Source organism: Amborella trichopoda, chromosome 12 (assembly GCF_054954075.1).
Source record: "Amborella trichopoda isolate Santa Cruz 75 chromosome 12, AtrichopodaSantaCruz75HAP2 v2.0, whole genome shotgun sequence".
NCBI classification, from domain to species: Eukaryota; Viridiplantae; Streptophyta; class Magnoliopsida; order Amborellales; family Amborellaceae; genus Amborella; species Amborella trichopoda.
Window position 1 is genome coordinate 49,739,164 of NC_142347.1, and position 23,314 is coordinate 49,762,477.

General features: G+C 36.1%; 2 protein-coding genes across 11 annotated transcripts in view; both read left to right on the top strand.

Moving 5' to 3' along the window:
- Positions 1-855: 855 nt before the first annotated feature.
- On the top strand, positions 856-16,971 carry LOC18446847 (Low-density receptor-like protein). Of its 10 annotated transcripts, none has more exons than XM_088853236.1 (5): positions 856-1,383; positions 1,799-1,921; positions 3,573-3,685; positions 4,200-4,263; positions 16,482-16,971. In XM_088853236.1, exons 1-3 carry the CDS (start codon positions 1,230-1,232, stop codon positions 3,593-3,595), a joined length of 300 nt encoding a protein of 99 aa, XP_088709362.1. In that variant the 5' UTR covers positions 856-1,229; the 3' UTR covers positions 3,596-3,685; positions 4,200-4,263; positions 16,482-16,971. The 10 variants fall into 10 exon arrangements, with proteins under 10 accessions (XP_088709362.1, XP_020530805.1, XP_088709363.1 ...); XM_088853239.1 differs by having other exon boundaries at positions 923-1,383; positions 1,799-1,917; XM_020675146.2 differs by lacking the exon at positions 4,200-4,263 and having other exon boundaries at positions 16,482-16,670.
- The window catches only part of LOC18446846 (nucleoside hydrolase 3), a 39,292-nt gene continuing 19,573 nt past the window's right edge, over positions 3,596-23,314 (top strand). Inside the window, exon 1 of the mRNA XM_088853233.1 lies at positions 3,596-3,685. The gene's annotated coding sequence lies outside the window, so the exon portion shown is untranslated. The remainder of the gene's footprint in view (positions 3,686-23,314) is intronic.

Below are 23,314 nucleotides of genomic sequence, written 5' to 3' on the forward strand. Positions count from 1 at the left end.
CAAATAAGGCAGTTTGATACTGCCCTAACCATTAGGGGACAATTCTACTATAAAAAAAATAAGAATAAACTATTAATGTACAGTTTGAGAATGATATCCTCGAATCGAGGGGCAGTTTTGAAAAAAAAAAAAAACCTCATATTGACCAACCTTCATAATTTGAACCCAAAATTGACTTATTTTAATTTTTTTTTGTGTCCATACATAATTCACTCTAAAAAAAAACTAAACTTTCAATTTTACTTTTTAAATTTCTACAACTTAAAAAAAGAGAGACAAGAATACGCCTAACAAAAAAACTAAAAAAATCAAAATAAAATATTCTCTAAGTCTTAAAAAAATATAAAAAAATAAAATCAAAACAAATCATTTATTTGCATCAGCAATCCCTTAAAATATTGGATAGTGGAACTATACAAACTTTTATTTACCTTAGAGAGCCGAACCGCCGATTAGAGTAAAATGAGTATTGAAGTTTCAAAATATACAAACACAACCAGACATGAGCGCAACGGAAATTATATCCGACTTTTAAAATTTATGGACATAAATATCAAGATCCATTTGTTTTTGGAGAATGGTCACATGCAGGCTGGACCTCATGAATACATATGCGACCCAAAAAATGTAAAGCATCCATCTTAAAAATGGATGCAAGTTGGTGTTCTATCCAAAAACAATAGAAACTACCGGTTTAAATGTTTTCTTAATAGAATTATTATTTTTAATTTTTTAAATTTATTTATTTTTTCTTATTCATCATCTAGATTTTAAAGTAAAAAATTCTATATAAAAAATAAATTTATTAATAGGCCCGTATTTCTATAAATGCGGGCTTGGCCGCATGGAAACCGCGTCTCTCTCTCTCTCTCTTTGTTTTTTTTTTTTGAAAAACCGCGCATTCACGGGCGGGGAAGCTTTTGCATTCAATTTTCATCACAATCACAGGGCGTTGGCCTTGGACAAGATGTCCCTCTTTTTCTCTCGAAAAGTTTTTCCATTTCGCGCCCCCCTCTCTCTCTCTAAAACGTTGTCCATTTCGCGTCCCGCTCTCTCTAGGAGAAACATGTCATAGGACACGAAGCAATCTCTCTCTCTCTCTAGCTCCATTTGGCTGCTGTCTCTCGCCGGAAAGAGGAAGCGAAGCAGATTGATCGAACACAAAACGCGCACCCTCTGTCCATGGTATTTTTTTCCATTTCTTCAGAGAAGTTCGCAGAGGAAGAGTGATGGCGGTCACAGCAGGTAAAGTGGCGTTTCGCGTGACCTTTGTCGTCCTTTTGGTGCTTCTCGCCTTCTACGTTGGCCGACCCCTCTACTGGAAGCTCTCCGCCACCATTCATGAGATCCGCGAGTCCAAGCACCCTTACTCTGTTCGAGACGGTAAAATCTCTCCCTCCCACTCTCGCTCAATCTTCCATCCCTCTTATCTCTCAATTCTTCTCTCTCCCTTGTCTAATACACTGTAACCGTCTCTCTCTCTCTCTCTCTCTCTCTTCCCCACCACGGTTCTACTGTCCTCTCTCTCCCCCTATCCTTCTCCCCTCCCCCACTCCTCCTCTTTCTCATTTTCTATCTCGTCTGAATTACACAATCACCTTCTCTTTATTCTTTCTCTTCTCTCTTCTCTCTTCTCCACCAAATCTTCTTCCTCTCTCTCTTCCTTCACCACCGCACTCTGTCTTCTCATGGTTTTTTATGCGCCTTTCTTGAGCTTGGATCTTGATCAAGTGCTTTTATCAATTTTGCTCAACTAGATCTCGAACTAAGCAATGAAAGAACCTTGATCTTGTATTAGGGCTTTCACATTTTGTTCATGAAGCTCAGAAATCGGTGGGATGGTTCCATGATGAGTCAGATGCAGGAGGTATCGATGATACGAGCAGCAAGGCCACTAACCGGAGGCTTCTTCAGATTGTAGGTTTGTAGTTTTAGGGTTTTCTACTTCTTCTTGTTGAGATGGAGAGGCCACTTCTTGATTTTGTTATTTTGAGTTCAGGGCGAAAGGCACACACAGTTTAGGAATAATTTTGACAAAGATGTTTGTATGCTTAGAGGATTGGAATGGATCATGGGACCTTGTGGATGCCTCAATTGTTTTTGCTTTTTATTGAGATGATATGAAACATTCACTTTATAGATGAATGAATGGCTTTATTCCTTTGCTTATCATAGAGATTTTCTAGATGGTTCTCAATTTCTAGCACCTGTCATGTACTATGTTATTTATTTTGAATTTGTTGCCATTTGATGAAAATGGAAGTTGTCGAATTCGATAGTATTCATTTTCTTCATGTCATATAGACCTTTGAAGCCAGTGAGTCCAATAAATATTCACCATAACTGCAGGGATTCATTTTCCACTTTATATTATATCATTTTTTTTAATCATTTTCCATTGAAGAGTATGCGATTGCATAGGAGAAACTTGAGATACAATTTTCCATCTCTTGAGATTATAGTTCTGAACTGTTGCTTGCTAAAGTCAGCTTGAAGCCATGATTTATAGGTCATTCTCACGGGCTGAAAATGAATGAGACAGTTGCTTTCTATTGCCTGTATTTCCTGAAATGCGACATTTGTTTTTACACTGGTCCGTGTTTTTTTTGCCCAAATGGCAAAGATGGTTGCCATATATCGAAGCAATACATGAGTTGCTTCAAGCCGATGGGCCGTCCATTAGTTGGACATGTGTAGGCACTGATGTGGTTTTTGTCAATGCCATTGTGTTTGTTGCTACTTGGTTTATTCTTCTTCGATTGTATTTATATTTAACCTTGATAGGGCTAATGCATGCCTTCGAATTCAGGATAGAAGAAATAAAGATCGTGGTGCATGTGCATGTTTGAACTTAGTTGACCTCTGCTAAAAGAAAGCGGTAGTTTCCTTTCAACTTGTAAGAAGTTCTGAACCAGTTGCATCTAAGTGTCTGTTATCTTTGAATGGAATCGGTATTTGATTTGAATATTCCTGCTTTTAGATGTTGTCGAAATTCCCGCTCACCTTGTGCTTTTGAATCTAGCTCATGTGACAACTAATTGTGTCTTGCTTTTCAATTGACAAACCATCATGCAAATGACTGAATATCTGTTCCACTTCATGTGGCATGTACACGTGCGTAAATCGGCTAACCGCATTGGTACATACTACATTTGTATGATTGAGTAGAATTAACCTAAAATAAATGGGCCTTCCAAACAGGTGTTGATATCTCGTGACCTCTTCATGGTGTTCTCTATCATCATGTTGATGTAGAGATTTTACTTCAAGAGGCAAACTAATGGTTTAGTATCAACATCCTAGTTTGGAGATTTAGCATGTGCTTCCTTTGGGAAGTAAAGAGACCTTTGAATCTTGCCCTCTTATAACCAGGAAGTGGCACAACTTCTCCAGGTCCTGTGCTGGAGGATCTTTAAGTCAGTCTCTAGTTCCACCTTATGTTTTGGTTATCAATTGTCAGTAGAATGTCATGATCACACACTGGTAGCATCGTTATCCTTCACTCTTCAACTCCACCAAATGCTTTAATTTTGTTTGTTGATGGAAAATCTGATCCATTTCTTTATGAATAGGGCCCATTCTACTCCTCATCTAGATGACGTTGGGGAATGAATTATGACATAGGCAACCAACCCAATCTTCGTTACAAAAGACAACTAGCAGAGAGATAGACACTTTCCCAAAGGTATAGTGCTCACATTCTTCCACTTGTGTCTTTCTGCAAAAGCACTTGTTGCTTATTATCTTAAAGAAAACAATGTCCACAGATTTTTTTTTTTTTTTGATGCAAAATCTAAGTTGTTGCTTTATGAGTAGGTCCCATTGCACTCCTCATCCAGATGAAGTTAGGGTGCGTTATACTGTAGGCTAACAATCTTTAGAGACAATAGCCATGAGATAGACTTTTCTAAAATTATAGTGCCCACATACTTGTCCCCATATCTTTCTGCAAAAGCACTTCTTGTGATTTTCTGAAAGAAACTGATGTCCACAATTCATTTTCTTTTTTAATTCTCATTGTTGACGCAAAATCCCATCTGTTGCTTTATGAATGGGGTGCATTGCATTCCTCATCCTGATGAAGTAAGGAATGACTTATGCCATAGACGACCCAATCTTTGTGACAGAGACACTAGCTGGGAGATAGACTTTTCTAAAGTTATAATGCTCACATTCTTCCCTTTCTGTCTTCCTACAAGGCACCTGTTGCACATTTGTTTGAAAGAAAGCAGTTTGGCAAATTTGCCTTGTACAAGCAAACATGTGAGTGACATTGCGTCTTGCAAAGCACATGGTGGTAACTCTTAACTAGTTCTAGCTTTCCATGGGCATTTCTGGAAGTTTTACTATTTTGAGTGCTGTGTCTTTAGTCTTTGATACTCCCTGTGTCTAGGTTGATGTTATATGTGGTGTGAGTAATTTGATATAATTCTGTGCTCTTCTCCATTAGAGGTTCTGGTAGCCATATAGTTTGCTCCATCATTTTGCTGCCAAATAGTTTTTTTTTTCCCCTTCCAGATTTTCCACTAATTTATCAATTAAGTAAATTTAGAATCCTTTGACACTGTAGCCTTAGCAACCATATTAACAAAATGACCAAATACAAGGAATGGTTTCAATATGCCCCTTTCTATCTGTCTTTTGACTTGTCTTTATGCTCACTTGATCTTCTACTATTAATTTGTCACATGTTCATTAGTTACGATTGTTCCTTCACTACCTAATTTCATATTCATTTACTAGGACTTAGAACTAGGACCAAAATTTAGTAAACAGTTTCCAAAAAAAAAAAAAACTAGGACCAAAATTTAAAAGATGACACTCTAGCTTGATACAACTGACCTTGTGTGAGATCAATTAAATGAAATGACACTATGAACCAAAGTCGATCCATGGCTTGACATGCTCTTTTTCTTCATTGTTGCATCTTCTAGTGCTATTTAGGGTTGTTTATAAATGATGAGTATTATGTCCTCCATGCACGCCTCTGTTTCTTTAGTCAATTTGCTAAATTGTTCCTCTTTCTTCTTTGTGCTTTCCCTAGTGCTACTTAAATTATGTATAGAAAATCCATTGTCCTCTGGCCTTGTAATTTACATGTCATCTCTAGTATCTAATGATTGTCCGCCCTCATAATACTGCAGGGGTCAACCACCTCTTCAAAAGCTTCTTGACTTTATTGTTTATTTGAAAGTAGTTCTCACATTTTATACTTATCCTAGTAAATTGATACTTTATTTGATGACCTCCCCATATTTAGGGGGAGTGCCTCTTCTTGGGGACCCTGCTCCAGTAACATGGTTCCACTTTCCCCAGATTTGATCCTCCTTGGGAGCTTGTTCCTGATTGTATGAGATCTCAATACCATTTAGCATGGGATCTTGATCCCATTCAGCATGGGATCTCGATCCCAATCAGCATTGGATTTTGATCCCATGAAGATGGGATTGTAATCATCATCCTTAGATATATGATTTGATGTTCTTTTTTCATAACTGATATGTGATTAGATGATTCGTCAATTTAAAACATGACTATTGTCACTAATTTAGTATAGCAGTGTATTTGTGCGTGAGTATGTGTATCTATACCTGCTGATTAAGCTTTATAATTAATGTAATTTCATCAAAAGACCATGGTGGTTGAAGGTTAAATTTCTGTTCCCTTTCTTGTTATGGTCCAATCTGAATTAATTTTTTTTAATAAGAATCTCTCAGTATGGAATTTCTGCGGTGTAGATGTATATGTATTATATATTATATATTCAGCGAGAGCCTGCCTTATTCTTTCTCCACATATCTTTTTCTTTTCCAAAACAACCCTATGATTTCTTAATCTTTTCTCCATTTTGACCTTTTGTTTGTTAAAAATTGTTTCCTACTCCTTTTATTAGTTGCTATTAATATATATGTAATGCACATCAATAAGACAATTTAATTTATATTTAAATTAAATTTAAATTTAAAATTTTAAACACACACATACACACACATATATATATATATATATATATCTCCCATTAAGCTCTCTCTCATATTAATCGCTCTATAATTCCTTTATTCATGTAACTCCTAGCCAAAAAAGTAGAAAAGTTATCATCTTCAACTTGCGTCACATACAATAAGTGTTCGAAAATTCGGCCGCCCAACCGCCTAGGCGGCCAATCACCTAAAACGCTAGGTGGGGCACCTAGGTGGCTTGCATCTAGGCGCCTAGCTAGGCGCTACAAGCAAGCCTCACCCTCCCCATAAAAAAGGGGGGAAAGGGTTTTGGGGGACATTCTAAACCCGCACAAAACCAAATCCGTGCCATGTACAGAGAGAAAAACTCCCCAAAAACCTGTATTTTGTGATTTATCGAAAGATCGATAAAATTTCGATTTTTTCCAAAATGAAAGGGTAATGCTTCGTGGTAGTTTTCAGAGCTTGTAGTGGTCAATAGTTAAGACTTTTGGCGATCGAACATATGAGGTTTGGGCCGACATTGTTTTCATTTTAATATTTTCAGAGCATTATGCCATTATGATATTTGAATAACGACTTTATTTTTTTTCTATAATGTATTATGTTTTGAACCATTTGATTTTCTTTTTTAAGCTTTTTCCCTTTTGTGATATATTTACATGTTTGTAGTTAAAAGAATTTTTTTTTTTGTGATTAATTAATTATTGACTTGTTTGGACGATGAAATTAGTCCTATATCGAATTCTTTTATGAATAATTGGTTTTTATTTGGTGCAATGTGTGATGTTTTTTTGATATTTGTTCATATTTGTAGAGGAAACATTTACCAAGTTGGACTTATATTTTTGTGAATAGTCATAAGATGAAATTGATATTTTGTGCATATTTGATATCCAAAACCAAATCTTATGAATATTAATTAATAAATAATAGGGAAATTATCACAAATATACCTAAATTTTTTCTATTTAGAAAAAAACCCTCAACTTTCATAAACCTCGCCCACACCATTTTTCTTCAATTTTGAGTTATTTTGATCAAAATAACCTTCACAGTAGTGGTATTACCGTGAAGCACCATTACAGTGCTTTAGGTAGTGTAAAAACTAACCGATGTTATAAGGCATTTTATATACCGTAAGGAGTTGAAGTATTATTACAACACTTAAAATACCGTAATAGTATCCTATAAACCCTAGCCGAAGTTTTTTTCTCCTTTAGGGTTCTGTTTGTATTTATCTCTTCTCTCTCTCTAATTATTTTTATATTTATCTCTTCTCTCTCTCTAATTATTTTTATATTTATCTCTTCTTTCTCTCTCTAATTTTTTTTTAATATTTATCTCTTCTTTCTCATTCTAAATTTTCAAAGAGAAAGATTTAGAGAGAGAAAGAAGAGATATATATTAAAAGAATTAGAGAGAGAAATAAGAGATAGATATTAAGAGAATCAGAGAGCGAAAGAAGAGATAAATACAAACAAAACTGTAAAGGAGAAAAGGTTTCGGGTAGGGTGGCATTTCGAGTGTCGTGATAATACTTCAAGTCCTTACGGTATATCAAATGCTGTATAACATGGGTTAGTTTTTACGCTACTTAAAGTACCGTAACGGTGCTTCACAGTAATATGACTACCGTGAAGGTTAGTTTGGTAAAAAAAGCCCGGTTTTTTTTTCTAAAATAGACAAAAATTAAGGTATATTTGTGATAATTTCTTTAAATAATAATTATATTATAATTTATATATTAATTCTTATTTGGAATAATCCCTACCTGTTGGCATCCAGACCCCCAAAATGCCTAGGCACCTTGCCTGTGCTTTTTGAACATTGCGTACCACCGTCCTAAGTCCCTTAAAACAAGGAACTATTAAAACTCCCATCAATTTTAGGACGTATATGTTTAAGAAAGGCCAATATAAATAAAAAGAAGATCCCTATAATAGATCCATGAGATATTATAGGAATTCAAACTTATCTCATAGGAATCAAAACTGCAAGAAGCAGGAGAAAGAGAGAGACTTTGGGTAGGACGATAGACATACGTTTACCATTCCCATTTTTTTTCTAGGCTCCAAAAATTAGGAAATTATTTAAATGTGCACATATCTCTTTATTAAAGTTGTTAGTAAATACAAAGATTACCTTTCTTTTCTTGCCCTAATATCTATCCACGCTTGCTCTCTCTTCCACGATTTCTCCACATTTCTCTCTAATATCTTCCCATATTCTCTTCCACGATTTCTCTACATTTCTCTCTAATATCTTCCCTTATTTATTTATTTAATTAATGAGAGACCCATTTAAAGTATCTCTAAATGTACATGAACATCCCTCCACTCTCTCACTTTTCTTATTAGGAAATAAAGCTTCAAGCCTTTATAACAAAGAAAGGAAGCTCATCTCTCTCTAAAACGTCTCCATCATTTTCTCTACCATGTCCCACTTCTTGAAGTTCCATATCGAGATTTTGAGGTACATTCTCTTTGATCTTCTTGCAACATGTGATGCACTATGTTCTCGCAGCATGGCTCTCTTTGACTTCAAATCGACTATGTTCGCTTAATAATCCTCTCTTTGACTTCAAATCTATGAGATCATACTTAGCTTATCTTAGCATTGCTCTCTTTGCCTTCAAATCAATGAGATCATACTTAGTTTTGTGATTTGCATTGAATTTGATTATTAAGAAGTAATTTTCTCAAAGACAATAATTCTTTTCTATATCCATAGATGTTGATATGTCGGAAAAGTAATTTTCTTGCTGATGCTTTCTCACCCCTTCACATAGCCTATGTTCTTAGGGAGGAAGGGAGAGAGCGAGAGAGGTAGGGACCTATAAGAGACACGAGAGAGATAATAGCATTTGGTGGTGGAGGCAAGGGAAGGCTCACCCCCCATCAATAAAGACGAGGGGGAGAGAGAAGTTGGGTTGGGGTAAGATCGTGAGTATGATATCATTATGGCTGATTTTTTAGGCTAATATTAATTGATGTGAGCTTATATTGAGTGCATTTTCAATGGTTGGTTTCTTTGAGGAATTACAACTCCCTCTTTTGTGATCGTATTACTCAATAAGACTTGCCTTTCTCATGTAAGCATTATAGTTATTAATTAGGTATTTTTAATGTATTGTATATTGGTTCCTTTCTTGGTCGCTCTTCTTTAGAGCTTATTTGATGCTCTCTTTCAAGATTCTCTCAAGCTCAACAACAAAAGAAACTTAATCATTATCTGATCATTAGGTAAACTTTTTCCCTTCTTTTTTTTGCCTATTTTTGTAATCTCCGTCGAACTTCATGCAACTTGATGCAAGAATCCAAATCTTTATTCTTTTAATGCTTTTAGGATCTTTTTTGTGTGTTTATCTAATGTAGCACTTGCTGATATTGTTATCTCGTATACTTTTCCGGGGCTAATTATAAGAGATAAAAAATGTGTTAGGATCTAAAATGTCATTTTTTTTATTTTTTTTTTGTGTGTTTTGATATGATGCAGCACTTACTGATATAAAGTTCATGATTGGTCTTCTCTCTATTTAAAACTTGTTCATCAGCCCATCACTACAAATCTTTGACCATTTCTTCCATTTGAACTTGCAATGGTTTAGAAGATATTGTCCTAAACTTAATGCATATTAGTTAATTAAATTGAAATAATCATCATATCCCATTTATATGGTTTTATTTTCTTAGATTTTGTATCCCATTTTATAAAATTTTATAGCTGACCTCAAATAGTTGGAAAAAGGTTTGAGATGATGATAATATTTTGTATCTATAAAATTCAATGATTTCATTTGTTAGTCCGTGCTCATGTGCAAAGCACATGCTTTTTACTAGTAATCTTACAATTAGTCATTTATTTTCGTAATTTTTCTACAGTTTCACCTAACTTTATAATGTGCGTCTTATACAATGAATCGTCCGCTTTTATTTTTTTGACAATTTCACCTTGTTTCAAAGTGAGTGTGTGTATGGAAAACCCTACCAAATGGCCATGGACTCAAAGGCTATCAACCATCCAAGAAAAAATCGGACAATTGAGAATTTGTAACACTATTTTTATTTTAATGTATTATATTTAAATCGGATCAACCTGAAATTTGGGGCTTGTGTACATCATACCACATGTACACAAATTAAATAAAAAATAGTTTACATATTTTAAAATTACCAAATATCCATGAATGTTACATGAGTACTTTGTTATTTTTTAATAATTTGAAATAAATCTTTTTATATATTTTTATGGGGTATGCAAGGCTGAGATACATTTACCCCCTAAATTTCAACTCAGGGTACTTTGTCAAAAAGAAATACATAGACTAAAATACACTCCTAATCATGTGATCAAAGTGTGATCGATAGCCGTTAAGCCCATGAGCAAAGTCACCGTAGCATTTCTTTGGTAGGGTGCAGTGTTCGAAAATTTGGCTGCTCGACCGCCTAGATGAAAAATTTCAAAAAATTCCTTGGTGTTGTCTGTGCGATGGAATTGTGTGGCATGTCTCCGGGTGCCCGCCTAGGTGCCACCCAGTGACAGTTTGTGGAAGGGTGAAAAAAACCCTATCATTTTTCCCCCTAAGAAGGGGGAAAAAGGGTTTGGGGGTATTTTAAACCCACCAAACAACAACCGTGGCTATTAGGATGAGAAAACTCCCCAAAAAACTACTCTTTTGTGATTTATTGAAAGATCGATAAAGTTTTGATTTTTGCCATTTCTTCCCAAACCAAAGGCAATTGTTTGTGGGTGGATTTAGAGCTCCTAGTAGTTGATTTTGAGGACTTTTGGCCACCCAATAGATGAAGTTTGCACCGATATCAATTTCATTTTCTTATTGTTAAAGTATTATCATATTTAAAAGAGGGTTTTGATTTTATTTTGCTACAGTATATTATGTTGCGAATCATGTGTTTTTCTGTTACCTTTTTTTTTTTAACGATATATTTACATGTTTGGTAGATGACTTGATGTATTTGTTTTTTGATTTTGCCTTGTTGACTTTGTATATCGTTGACTTTGTATATCGTTTCTGGTCTAAACTTCTAGTTTCCTGCAATGATATTTGGGTTTCAAGCATTTTAATGCCTTACAAGTTACAAACTCTTTGAGACTTCTATCAGTAAATTTGTTATGTGATTGTACTATTACATTTTTGTCTATGTCATGAGGAGTTTGGGCTCTAAAATAGCCTTAAAAACTCTCAAAGACTTAAGACCATGTCCTAAGAACTCCCATGTTTTTTTTTGTTTGGGGCGGTGGGGGGGAGGGGGGTTCCATTTTGATGAGGGCATCTTGCCTTTGGGCGGGCGCCTAGTTGGCTAGGCGCCTGAATCCGCATTTTTGAACATTGGTAGGGTGTTCTTATGCACACACTTTTGGACTCTGTGTGTGTGTGTGTGTGTATATATATCTATATCTATATATATATATATACATATATATGAGTAATGACACTATGAGACCCTCCCACACCCATGTGAGTAGGACCTCAAAGGAGGATCACCATTAAATTTTGACACACATCTCTAGAAAAGTTATCACATGGGTGTGGGACTTGGGTGAATGGGTTTATTGATAACTTTTCTAGAGATTTGTGTCAAAATTTAATAGTGATCCTTTGGGGTCTTACTCACATGGGTGTGGGAGGGTCTCATAGTATCATTATTATATATATATATATATATATAGGAAAACACTACGCAATGCCTATAGGCGAAAATGAACAGTGATTTCGCCTATGCTCATCATCGTCCAAAATTCATCGTACGGTCACAATTATATGATAGTGTGTCAATTTTCATTTTTTTTCTACATATTGGAATGATATGAAATTTGGTGCGTGTGTTCATTAAAAATAGGAGAATCTAATAAAAATATAAAAAAAATAATTCGTAAAATATAAATTGACCAAAATACCCCTGAAAATTTATGGGGGTATTTTGGTCAATTTATATCATGTGAAATATTTTTTTCATATTTTTATTAGGTGCGTCTCACTAAGATATACACACGTTCCAAATTTCAGATCATTTGGATATATAGAAAATAAATGAAAATTGAAACACTACCGGACAATCGTGATTGTGTGATGAATTTTGGACAGTGATGAGTATAGGTGAAATCACTGTTCATTTACGCCTATAGGCGTTGGGAAGACTTTTCCGTATATATATATATATATATATAATATGATTATATTCAAGGTTTCAAAAAACGCTAGGCGGCTGCTTGCTTGGCGCTCAGAACCTCGGGCACCCTGTAGTTTTTTAAGTTTGGGGGTTTTCATATAATGAGGGTTTTTGTTTTTTTTTTTTTTGACTTTGGGGGTTAAAAATGAACCCCATAATGTTTTTATACAACCTTGGGGGTCAAAATGACCCTTTTTGCCCTTTCGGGCGGTTTAAAAATACAAAAAGGCCTTACGGCTTTGGGCGCCTGCCCAGGTGCATCCGCCCGTGTAGGGCCGCCTGGGTCTAGGCATGCAGATTTTTTGTCCAGGCCGCCTAAGCGTCAGGCGGAGTGTTTTTTAAAACATTGATTCAGGTACACATATGTGTGAGTTGGACACTAATTACTCTTGCTTTGTAGTACAAATGTTTTTTGAGCAAAGATATTTTTTGTCATTAAGAAAGGTACGATAGATGTTTTTATAAAAATTTAGTGGCATTTAATGCTCCATGTGGGTGATAGCACGCCCCATGGGATGATGTCATTTTCCACTACAATTAATAAATACTTTTCTTTTTATCATGAATTTTTATTTTGCCTTAATGATTGCGACCTCCATATACAAAAGGTAAATAATGTCTTTGTAGACAATCTCGAGTATATATATATATATATATATATATATATATATATATATATATATATATATATATATATAGGAAAAAGCTAGGATTAGCCTACTAGCTAATATGAACATATGAGCCCAACGGTCCAGATTGAATCTAGGCCAATCTGACGATCACGGATGTCCGGTAGTGTTTGAATTTTACTTTTTTTCTACAAATCCAAATCACTTGAAATTTTAGGAATGTGTTCATAAAAAATAGTTGAATCTTCGAAAAATATCAAAAAAGTATTTTACATAAAATAAATTGACCAAAATACCCCCGAAAAGCTTAGGGGGTATTTTGGTATTTTTTTCGCCAATAATTTTTTTTTATCTTTTTTTTGGTGCGCTTTGATGAGAAGAACATACCTAAAATTTCAAGTGATTTGGATTTGTAGAAAAAAAAAAAAAAAATTCAAACACTTAATGAGGTTGTGATCGTTAGAACGGCCCAGATTCAATCTGGGCCGTTGGGCTCATATGTTTATATGAGTTAGTGGGCTAATCCCAGCTTTTTCCATATATATATATATATATATATATATATATATATATAGAAAAAGTCTTCTCAACGCCTACAGGTAAATATGAACAGTGATTTCGTCTACCCTCATCACTGTCCAAAGTTCATCGCATGGTCACGATTGTCCAATAGTGTTTCATTTTTCATTTTTGTTCTACAAATTGGAATGATCTGAAATTTAGAGTGTGTGTACATCTTAGTGAGGCGCACTTAATAAAAATATAAAAAAACATAATTGGCGAATTGTTTTTACCAAAATACCCCTTAAAAATTTTGAGGGTATTTTGGTCAATTTTTGATGTTAAATATTTTTTTGATATTTTTTGTAGATTCGTTTATTTTTGATGAACACGCTCCAAATTTCAAGCCATTCTGATTTATAGAAAAAAATGAAAAATGGAATACTACCGGACAATCGTGACCATGCGATGAACTTTGGACGGTACTGAGGGTAGGCGAAGTTACTGTTCATTTTCGCCTATAAGCATTTTGTAGTATCTTCCATATATATATATAGGAAATAGATGGGCCGATTTGACGATCACGGATGTCCGGTTGTGTTTGAATTTTATTTATTTTTCTACAAATCTAAATCACTTGAAATTTTAGGAGTGTGTTCTTTAAAAATAGTTGAATTTTCGAAAAATATCAGAAAAATATTTTACGTGAAATAAATTGACGAAAATACCCCTGAAAAGTAAAGGGGGTATTTGGGTCATTTTTTTCGTGAATAATTTTTTTTATATTTTTATTAGGTGCGTCTTGATGAGAAGAAGACACGCCTAAAATTTCAAGTGATTTGGACTTGTAGAAAAGAAAGTAAAATTCAAACACGAAATGAGGTCGTGACCGTCAAATCGGCTCATATTCAATTTTGGCCATTGGGCTCATATGTTCATATGAGCTAGTGCGCTAATCTCAGCTTTTTCCATATATATATATATGTTCTCGAGGCTCTCCTAGGAAACGTAAACTTTGTCAAAAATGAAAAAAAAGGCATGTATTTTATTGTGCATATATAATATATCATACATAATACATATTGAGGTGCTTTTCATTGAGAAAAATCACGTGGAAACTTTAATTGTCAATGACCCTGATTTGAGGCACTCAAGCACAATCGACGAGAAGAGAGAAACACAACTTTTTATTAAAATAAACATGGCCATTTTGGGCTCTTTACACACTCAGTCTTCTCTCTGCATAACTCTTTATCTCTTTCTGCACTTTTCTCTCTAACAATCTTGCGCACACGACTTCTCTTTGTCATGTGTCCCTCTCTCTAACTCTGCATTGATTAATTTCTCAGGCATTGGGGCCTCTCTCCTTTTCATCACAAGCTAACCCATGCCTCTCCACTCCATTATATAGAACTCAAAGGCGTATCTTGGCTTATCATGCAAGTAACATGATCTTCTAATTGTCCAATACCCAAAATTTCCAAAAGACTTTAGCTTCTATGTGGACCACTTCCAAAATTCGATACTAATGTACCTTCCAATAATCATAAGAATCCATATAGCAACCATACCTTCTAACATTAACTTCCCAATAACAATGGTCTTCTTGTAGTTGTACTTTAGTGAATTAGGGAGGATAAAGGTGTTTAAATCCATACCACACATCTTGATGGCATGATGGTGGATGGTGGGTTAGGATCATTCCTCTTTGTAGCCATTGGTGGATGACATGAAGGGTCAATATTCATCCATCTAGAAGCATCTCCACACTTAAGGGTTGAAGAGTTATAAATACCCCATGAGCTTTTATTTTTCCACACGAGTTCATACTTCACATTTTTCCTCTAAAAGGGTGGCACACACCTCTCTCTTTCTCTCTCTTCCAAGAGTGGCTTGCCCAAGCTTTGCTTCTTCTCTCTTTCTCTCTCTAAGATCTTAAGGAGAGAGAAGAACATCATTGAAGGTCCATTCTACTTCATTAATGGTGTTTGGGTATTTTTTTAGGTTCATAAGGCTCATGGGTATCTAAATTGACTATCTCAGGGTATTAGGATAGATTTTGAGTAACTTTGGGATAATTTTAAGGGTTTAGGGTCTTTCACTATGACTGACTAGGCATAGTGTGGTCCTTAGGTCTTAAAACCAAGGCTTTTAGGAATCCTATTAGCTAGAGTTTTTGAGGAGGGGTATCTACAGTTGCCCCTCTTTGGCATTCACCTGGGAGACACTAGGTGAAAGGTAAAGAAGTAGACACCCAAGACATGATGGAAAGAAATTAAGGGGTCATCCTTTTGAATGACCAGTACCTCTGGGAAGGCAATACACCGATGGACATTTTTGGTCTGTAAGACATCGAACTGGATCCGCACTATTGTTGAGGCAGTGACGTTGAGAGGTCTCTGACAATCGCGATCCGAGTGACAGTTAGCAGGAACCGTGCTATTTTTGAGCCGGTGACTTTTCCTTGCAAAGGTCACCCCAATGCTACCTAGACGTTATCAAACTCCTAACATGACTCAAGGCTTTCTAATTTCACGATTAATGAGCCCCATGATATGGTAACTCCAACTCACCTAATTCGAAGTACTATGCTATGGGATCTTTAGCCCTTCTAGGGCATGACAACTGGTCCCATGCACTTTGAGGTAAGGAACCTTTGGCAAGGAATGATTCCCGGCACCTGCTCCCACTCCCAACGGCTATGAACCAGCTATTCATAAAGTGGCTCTTTGTTATGAGGAGAACATTCATTGTTTCTTAGTCACTCCACTTGTTTCATGGAACTTGGCCGAGCCGAGTTGTATGTACAACTTGGGATACATAATTTTTTTAAAAAAAATCCCAAAAAATTGTAAATATATGGGGATTTTGCATGAATCTTTTGTATATAATTTGGATGTTTTTGACAAAGATTGGTGAGTGTTTTTTGCTATAATCCCTATTTTCGTATGTTCCTTTTGTAAGATTTTTTTTTTAAATGTCCCCAACAATAAATCATTTTTTTGCTTTAGGTTTTATCTTACTTTTACTATATTTTTTCATATTCTTTTTTTTTTGTAAAAAGATTATTGTCTAGGGCTTTTGGCCCTGTACATGACTCATGCCAGTCCACTTAGACTCGCCCGAGTAACTCACCTTAGGCCAGGGCTGAGTACTTGCCCGATGCGAGTTCTTAAACCCTGCTCTGCACTCTACAGTTTCCAGAAGATGGCTGATCGTCATGAACCTCAACTATCAATCTCAACTACGAGGGAAACAGATGCCTACTTGAATATGCACTGTATGCAATGTTGAATGCCTTGAACCAGAAAACAAAAGTTGTCCATTCTACTGCTACAAATTTCTGTGATGTTGGCCAAATAAAAGGATGAGAATCTGTTACAATATTGAAAGACTCGTGCCTTTGCTGAAGCATGAGTCCCAAACGTGAGGTGCATTCTTTTATGTGCTATATCCCTCTAGAGGTTTTTTTGGGTATTCGGTGCTTCCTCTAGATATGCTGAATTGTTTAAGTTGTGGTTCAGTTGAGGTGTGTCATTTGAGGCATGCTTTAAATTGCTTTTGTTGTTTGTTTGTACCTTACACGGAAAGCACCCCAACAATGTTGCCATTGTTTGATAGACAATGCACATATTTGTACTACATAAAAAAAGAATATCTAGGCGAAAGAATATCTAGGTGGAGTTCTTCCTGATTCTCTTCTCTGGATGAAACTCGTCAAGGTTTGTACTAGCAATCAATCAGCATGCCGATCACCCTATGTTTATATTCGATGCTACTAATATAAGCATAGTATATTGTCTATATTTCCTCAATACCAGTTTTTTGGAGCCATTGATTGAGTTTAGGCAGATAGCTTTCCATATGAAGTTATAACTTGGGTGGCTTTAAGACCGTCTCTCTTCTGAAGGGCATAAGAACATGATCCAGAGTACGGTATTGTTCTTCCCGAGTACAGTATTGTTCTGAGTCAGAGCACTATGTCTTCATCAAATTGGTGCACCTGGTAGAATCCCCAAAAGTTTCACCAACTGCAACCTCACCTTTACTTGAGCTATTTTTTCTGTTTCATATATTTTGGCCCTCATACAGTTCTTCTGGGTTTACCTCATCTCCGGACTTTGCCATTGCATATCCTATGCATTGAAGATTGACATTGGCCTTTTTGATAAAGAGTCAGATTAGAATTATTGGCCACACTCAAATTTGATCTGCAGAGATTTTTGCAGTTGCCTTCCAAAACATTTTGGAAAATTGTTGGTCTATTTGGTGAAATCAATGAGAGGTGCTATATCTTTCTGACATGAGTGGCTTGAGCTTTCCTCGTCCATTAATGTAACCAAGACTACATGAAGTGTGAGAAGGCAAGTACAGGTGTCCTTGATCTGTGCATAAACTATGCAATTGTGATGAGCGAGTTTTTTTATGCAAGCACATATCCGCTTTTGTCTGGCACTTGTGAGTTTTTTATTGTGCAGTAGTAATTAGCTTTTAACTGGAAAGTAATTGAAATCAAAATGGTCACTTCATTAGACAAGAGAAGTGTAAAAGATCGTGCTGGCCATCTGTTCCCAAAGGACTGACTTAAAACACACTCCAACAAATCCAATACCTGCTGGATGTGGTTTCACTTGTGCCTATATCCTATACCTGTTTCCACTGTCTGCCTGTCTCAGAGGATATTCTCCCTCTTTATTAGTCTTCTAAATTCCAATCACATCAAATGCACGTCCTTCATGTTTTAGAAGTGAAGCGAAGTGCTCCACATATGATATCAGCCAGTTCATGACAACTTCTAATCTGATCGTAACCTTCTTTGCTGAGTACCATTCCTCTCCCAATTGGAAGGGAAAATGCTACTAGCATCTCTTAGGCAGGTCTTCCTTGTTCGCATATGTAGCAATCCCTCTTTACACAACCCTTCTGTTATGTCACTACATACCCTGGTAATGCTCTCTTGCCTTTATTTATTCATAATTCTCTAAACTGTGTTCATTAGTGGAGCTACATCCAACCCCCTTCCCACCACCTAAAAAAAATAAAAGAATAGGAAAAAGAAGAAATTCTCAAAAGAAAGAATCTGCAACTGAGCCAATAAATCAGTCTTCCAATATCACCTTATGGAAGATAATTTCTGCCTGGACTATGGAATTTGTATAGCAAGTGAAGTGGGGATTCTTAGACTTCCCATGGCAGATTCTGATGCAATGAAATGAAGAATTATTTGTGAAATAATATAGCTCAAAGTGAACCAAGATGCAGAACTTTAACATTTGAGGTAAACCTTTCATTGCTGGGGTTCCAAAAGTAGAATATTCTTGGTCTTAAATATGATAATGCATTCCAGAGGCCCACTTTTCTTGCCTATTATTGCTAGGAAATTTAATATTAATCTTCTGTTGGATATCATTTCCAATTCATAACCCAGTCTCTATGTCCCAAAATAGAGGAAAAGAAAAAGAAGTCCATTATGTTTTGTGATAGGTTACTGAACTGTGACTGGATGAAGGAGTTTGAATGTTTCTCTGATTTGTTGACTGTGAATGGTGGAAAATCTGGAGTAAATACTATCATTTTTCCCTCGAAGGACTTTTCTTGATTTAGCTGAAAACATTTGCCAGGAATTAATTGTCACTGTCTTGTAAAAAAATGGCCTCAATTGGCGTCCATGCCAATGATGTTCCCCAAACTCCTAAAAAATAAAGTTCCTAAATCTAATGAGCGAACATTCCTTTGGTTCAAGTTGGGTTCAAGAATATGTCATTTTGTTGATCTGTCTTGAGGATTTGTCTCCACATCGTCTCTTCATTTCAATGCATCCATCCGACTGCTCCATGAATCCTTATATCGAGAAGCTCAAGAATTAGTCATAGGAACCTTTCACTGATGACTGATTTCTTATTAATCAATTCAGAGTCTTAGGAAAGTAGTTTTCCTGAAAATTGAACAGGGAATGGTTGGATGAGAAGATGGTACTTGAGGGATTGATAAGGTGTATGTAAGAATGGTGACTTGAGGCTTCCACAGTAGCTAAGTTTTGGTTGGGGAGGGCAACTCTAATTTCCAGGAAGTGGTTCTGGTAGGTGTGATAGAGGTTCAGCAGGATAGCCCTTGAGTGTAAGAGGTGAGATGATTTTACTGAATTCGTTCATCATTTTTCATTATTTTGGACCAAACTAGAGGTTGTGAAATTATAGTCGGTTACAGAATTTCTACTAACCTGGGTTTTCTGTCTTTTTTTAGACAGATGCATGGTGATGTGTTCTTTTGATACTGCTGATTATTTAGGCCAATAAATGTTAAATTTAGGGGTTATTCAATAGTGGTGCAAATGTCTGGACATTTCTATGCAATGCGTTTATTTTCATTACTACAGTAATTGACAATAGTTAGCATTGCATGGCCCTGGCTCTGTAGCCTTTAATCTAGTGGTATACATCCACTTTGCTTGAGGTCAAGACTGAAATTTAACCTTGAACTTTTGTATTCCTTGAGTCTCTAGGTCCCAAGACCAGTGACATTCCTTAGGTTCGCTGCTGCACACACACACATGTATTATTGTGCATGTCGCATGCAACCCACTTAAATTAAGCCCTGCTTTAGGAAGATTTAGTTGTTATGCAAGTGACTAACATGTTGGGACAAACACATATTGGTTCTTCGTCACCTATGCAAGTAGAATTGGTCTTTATCTTCAAATAAATTAGCATTTCGTCCTACTTGAGCCAAAAAGGTGAGTACCCTCCTCTGCATGCTTCAAGATTTCCCAATAAACATCTGGGTAGTGGGGTGTAATAAATTTCTTGTTTCATTTTGATATGTAATTCTTATTAGTTTTATCCAGTGTCCTTTTAAGCAACCACAATCTTAAAACATCGTAGAGCATGCCTTCCATGTGTGGAGTTTGGAATAGATGCATATGTTATACTCCGTAGGGGGAATAGTGTCACATAATAGCATGGCCTCTAGGGAGCATCCAATGGTTTTAGTTACATTGGACTCTGGAGATTGGGCCACGCATGGTAGTTGGAACGCACCTATCGCCCACAACCATACATATCCAGTTATTCTCCTCTATACAAACCTCGTTGGATGGTGGATATTCCTCGACTCTACAGCTTTCACCCCATGATGTGTGGTACATTTACCCATTGTATATCTACAAGACGGATCGGATTTAGTTGCATCTATTGATACACCTATTTTAGTTTGTCAATCGTTCCCAATTCCATCTTGGGGATGGATGTTTAATGTTCCAAAATTCACAGGTCTATCATCTCAACCACCACGATTATGAATTCCTTGACTCTACAGCTTTCACCCCATGATGTGTGGTACATTTACCCATTGTATATCTACAAGACGGATCGGATTTAGTTGCATCTATTGATACACCTATTTTAGTGTGTCAATCGTTCCCAATTCCATCTTGGGGATGGATGTTTAATGTTCCAAAATTCACAGGTCTATCATCTCAACCACCACGATTATGAATTTGAAGGAAAAAAAAAGAACTTTGAGCCTTTAAAATGAGCCCCTAGTGGACTATTTTCTTTGGACCACTTAGTTCTATTCTTCAAGGATCATTCGTACCAAATCAAATTTTGGAGCTCCAAAATCATGGATTGAGGCGGAAACTGATTCACAGTTATTTTAAATTGTCTCTTGGGTCCTACAACGTTTCAAAACCAGGGCAGATGCATGAATCAGCAGACTCAAGAGGCGCTTTTTTTGCTGCACGAATATGCCAAATGTTCCTTCAAATATAAAGAAATGGAAGATTAAGTTTGACCCTAGATTTGGAAAGATCAATTGATGTTCACTTTGGACTATTAAATAATACCTAGTCCCACATGGTGTAGCACCTTTAAAATCCATAATAAGGTGGTGGGTGACCAGGCATATTAAATTAAGCCCCTGTTTGGAAACATTCGGATCTGAAGTTTGTAGAAAGGCAAGCATCTTTCCTTTAACATTGCTATCCTTGTTTACTTTTAATATAATTTATCAGCCCACCCGTTCCAGTCTCAGGCACCTATCCATCCTTATTTTAGCGACCTTTAAGTAGGTAACCTTGAAGTTGTAACACGTGGGAATGAACCTATGGTCTTTTATAAACTCTATTTTTTGTCTATTATATAAAATATTATTAGTCGATATTGTATTCAAAATTGGCAATTGCTCTAGTATTTTAATAAAAGCTTGTTTGCTTTTGTAACCTTGACTTTGTCTCTGACCGTCTATTATTTTAATGGATGGCTAGAGTTCCACCACGTCATGCTTTACAGCATGGTTTATTCCAAAAATGGAAGTGAATAGAATAAAGGGAAAATTACCAAAAAAAAAAAAAAACACCCAAGACGCAACTTACCCCAACCTACCTTTCTCTCACTTATCTTCTCTAAAATACATTTTCTATGCAAGTACCTCCAATAAAAAAAAAAAGGAAAAAGGCTAAACTACCATCTTTTTTTTTTTTTGACAAATATTACTAACTTTATTAAAAACTAAGGAAAGGGAATTACAACATTAGAGATAACAATAGAAGGTAAATAAGCACCACCCTTTGCCAACAAATCCGCTTCAGAATTTGCTTCACGGTAAACATGAGAGAAAATAATTGACATGGATGAAGAGAGGTTCATAATCCTTAACCATAACCGAAGTTCTCAAAAGACCCGATGTTCCTTATTATACTACTTGATCACATTAAGCGAATCACCTTCAATATGACAATTGTTGCCATAATTTTTATCATTGAGAATCTTCAAACCATGGAAAAGCGTACTAAGCTAAGCAAAATTTCCAGTTCCAATACCTAATGGGCCAGCATAGGAGAAAGAACGTTACTAGAGTAGTCCTGCAAAACTCCACCAAAACCTGTTAATCTAGGATTACCAAAAGAACTGTCATCAAAATTAAGTTTCAAGCTACCAATAAGGGGTGTAATCTAGATGCACTTCCGTCTACTCCTTACACAATCAAGAAGAAACAAGTTGTGTAAATTAGCCATAACATCCACCTTTGAAATACCCCGACCATCTTTTAACAGCGCTAACCATGACCAAATTGTAGTATTAATAGAATGAATCAACTTGTCCAGGGACATAGAGACCCTTTCAAAGGTCTTTTAATTTCTTTCTTTCCAGACTTCCCACAGAATAACTCCTTTAGCTATCATCTAAACCATCCTACTTACCTTCAGCAAATGAGGTAAGGACAATTGAGTAACAATCCCCTCCACAAGTTGGGGAAGAGCCAAATTAATATTTAAAACACTAAACAGCCAATACCAAATTTGCACCGTGAAAGGGCAGTGAATGAAGAGATGCGTTCCAGACTCACCATCAGATTTACACATAAGGCATACACTTGGTAAGATCTTGCCCTTTTTTATCAGGTTGTTAGTAGTCAAAACCTTATTCATAGTAGCTAGCCAGATGAAGACCTAAACTTTGTGAGGTATTGGCTATTTCCAAACCTGGCAATCTTGGGGCAAGGCCATCTCCACCGATCATGAAAGAGATGATTATAGCGTGACTTAACAGTAAAACACTATCGCTTTCGATCTCACACACCATTTCATCCTTAGCACACTTGGTGAAATATACACTTTATCCAGTAGTTCCATTAGCGCACACGACAGAGAGAGTAAGACATTGTTTAAACGACTACATCCCAAAAAAATGTTCTACGATATAGAATCACCCCTCATTTCAACCGCCTCATTGACTTTAATATTAGGCCTCGTAACAATCCCAAACAGTTTTGGGAAAATTGACTTAAGATTATACTCCCCCACCCACCTATGATGCCAAAAGGAAATATTGTTATTACAACCTATATTCTATCTAAAATAACTTGAAATCATGGACTTACAATTAGCGATAGTTCTCCACATTTTATAGGTATCCGTACCCCAGCCTCCTCCAAGCCAAATATTAGATCTGCCCACACCATACTTGGATTCTAAGAACTGGTACCAAAGATGATCTTTCAAGTGAAGACTATGCCACCACCATTTGCATAA

Coding starts and splice junctions, on each gene's coding strand:
- LOC18446847 (XM_088853235.1), top strand. CDS start 1,230: ATGGCGGTCACAGCAGGTAAAGTGGCGTTTCGCGTGACCTTTGTCGTC. Junction 1,384..1,798: donor CCCTTACTCTGTTCGAGACG/GTAAAATCTCTC, acceptor ATCTTGTATTAG/GGCTTTCACATTTTGTTCAT. Junction 1,918..2,809: donor ACCGGAGGCTTCTTCAGATT/GTAGGTTTGTAG, acceptor CTTCGAATTCAG/GATAGAAGAAATAAAGATCG.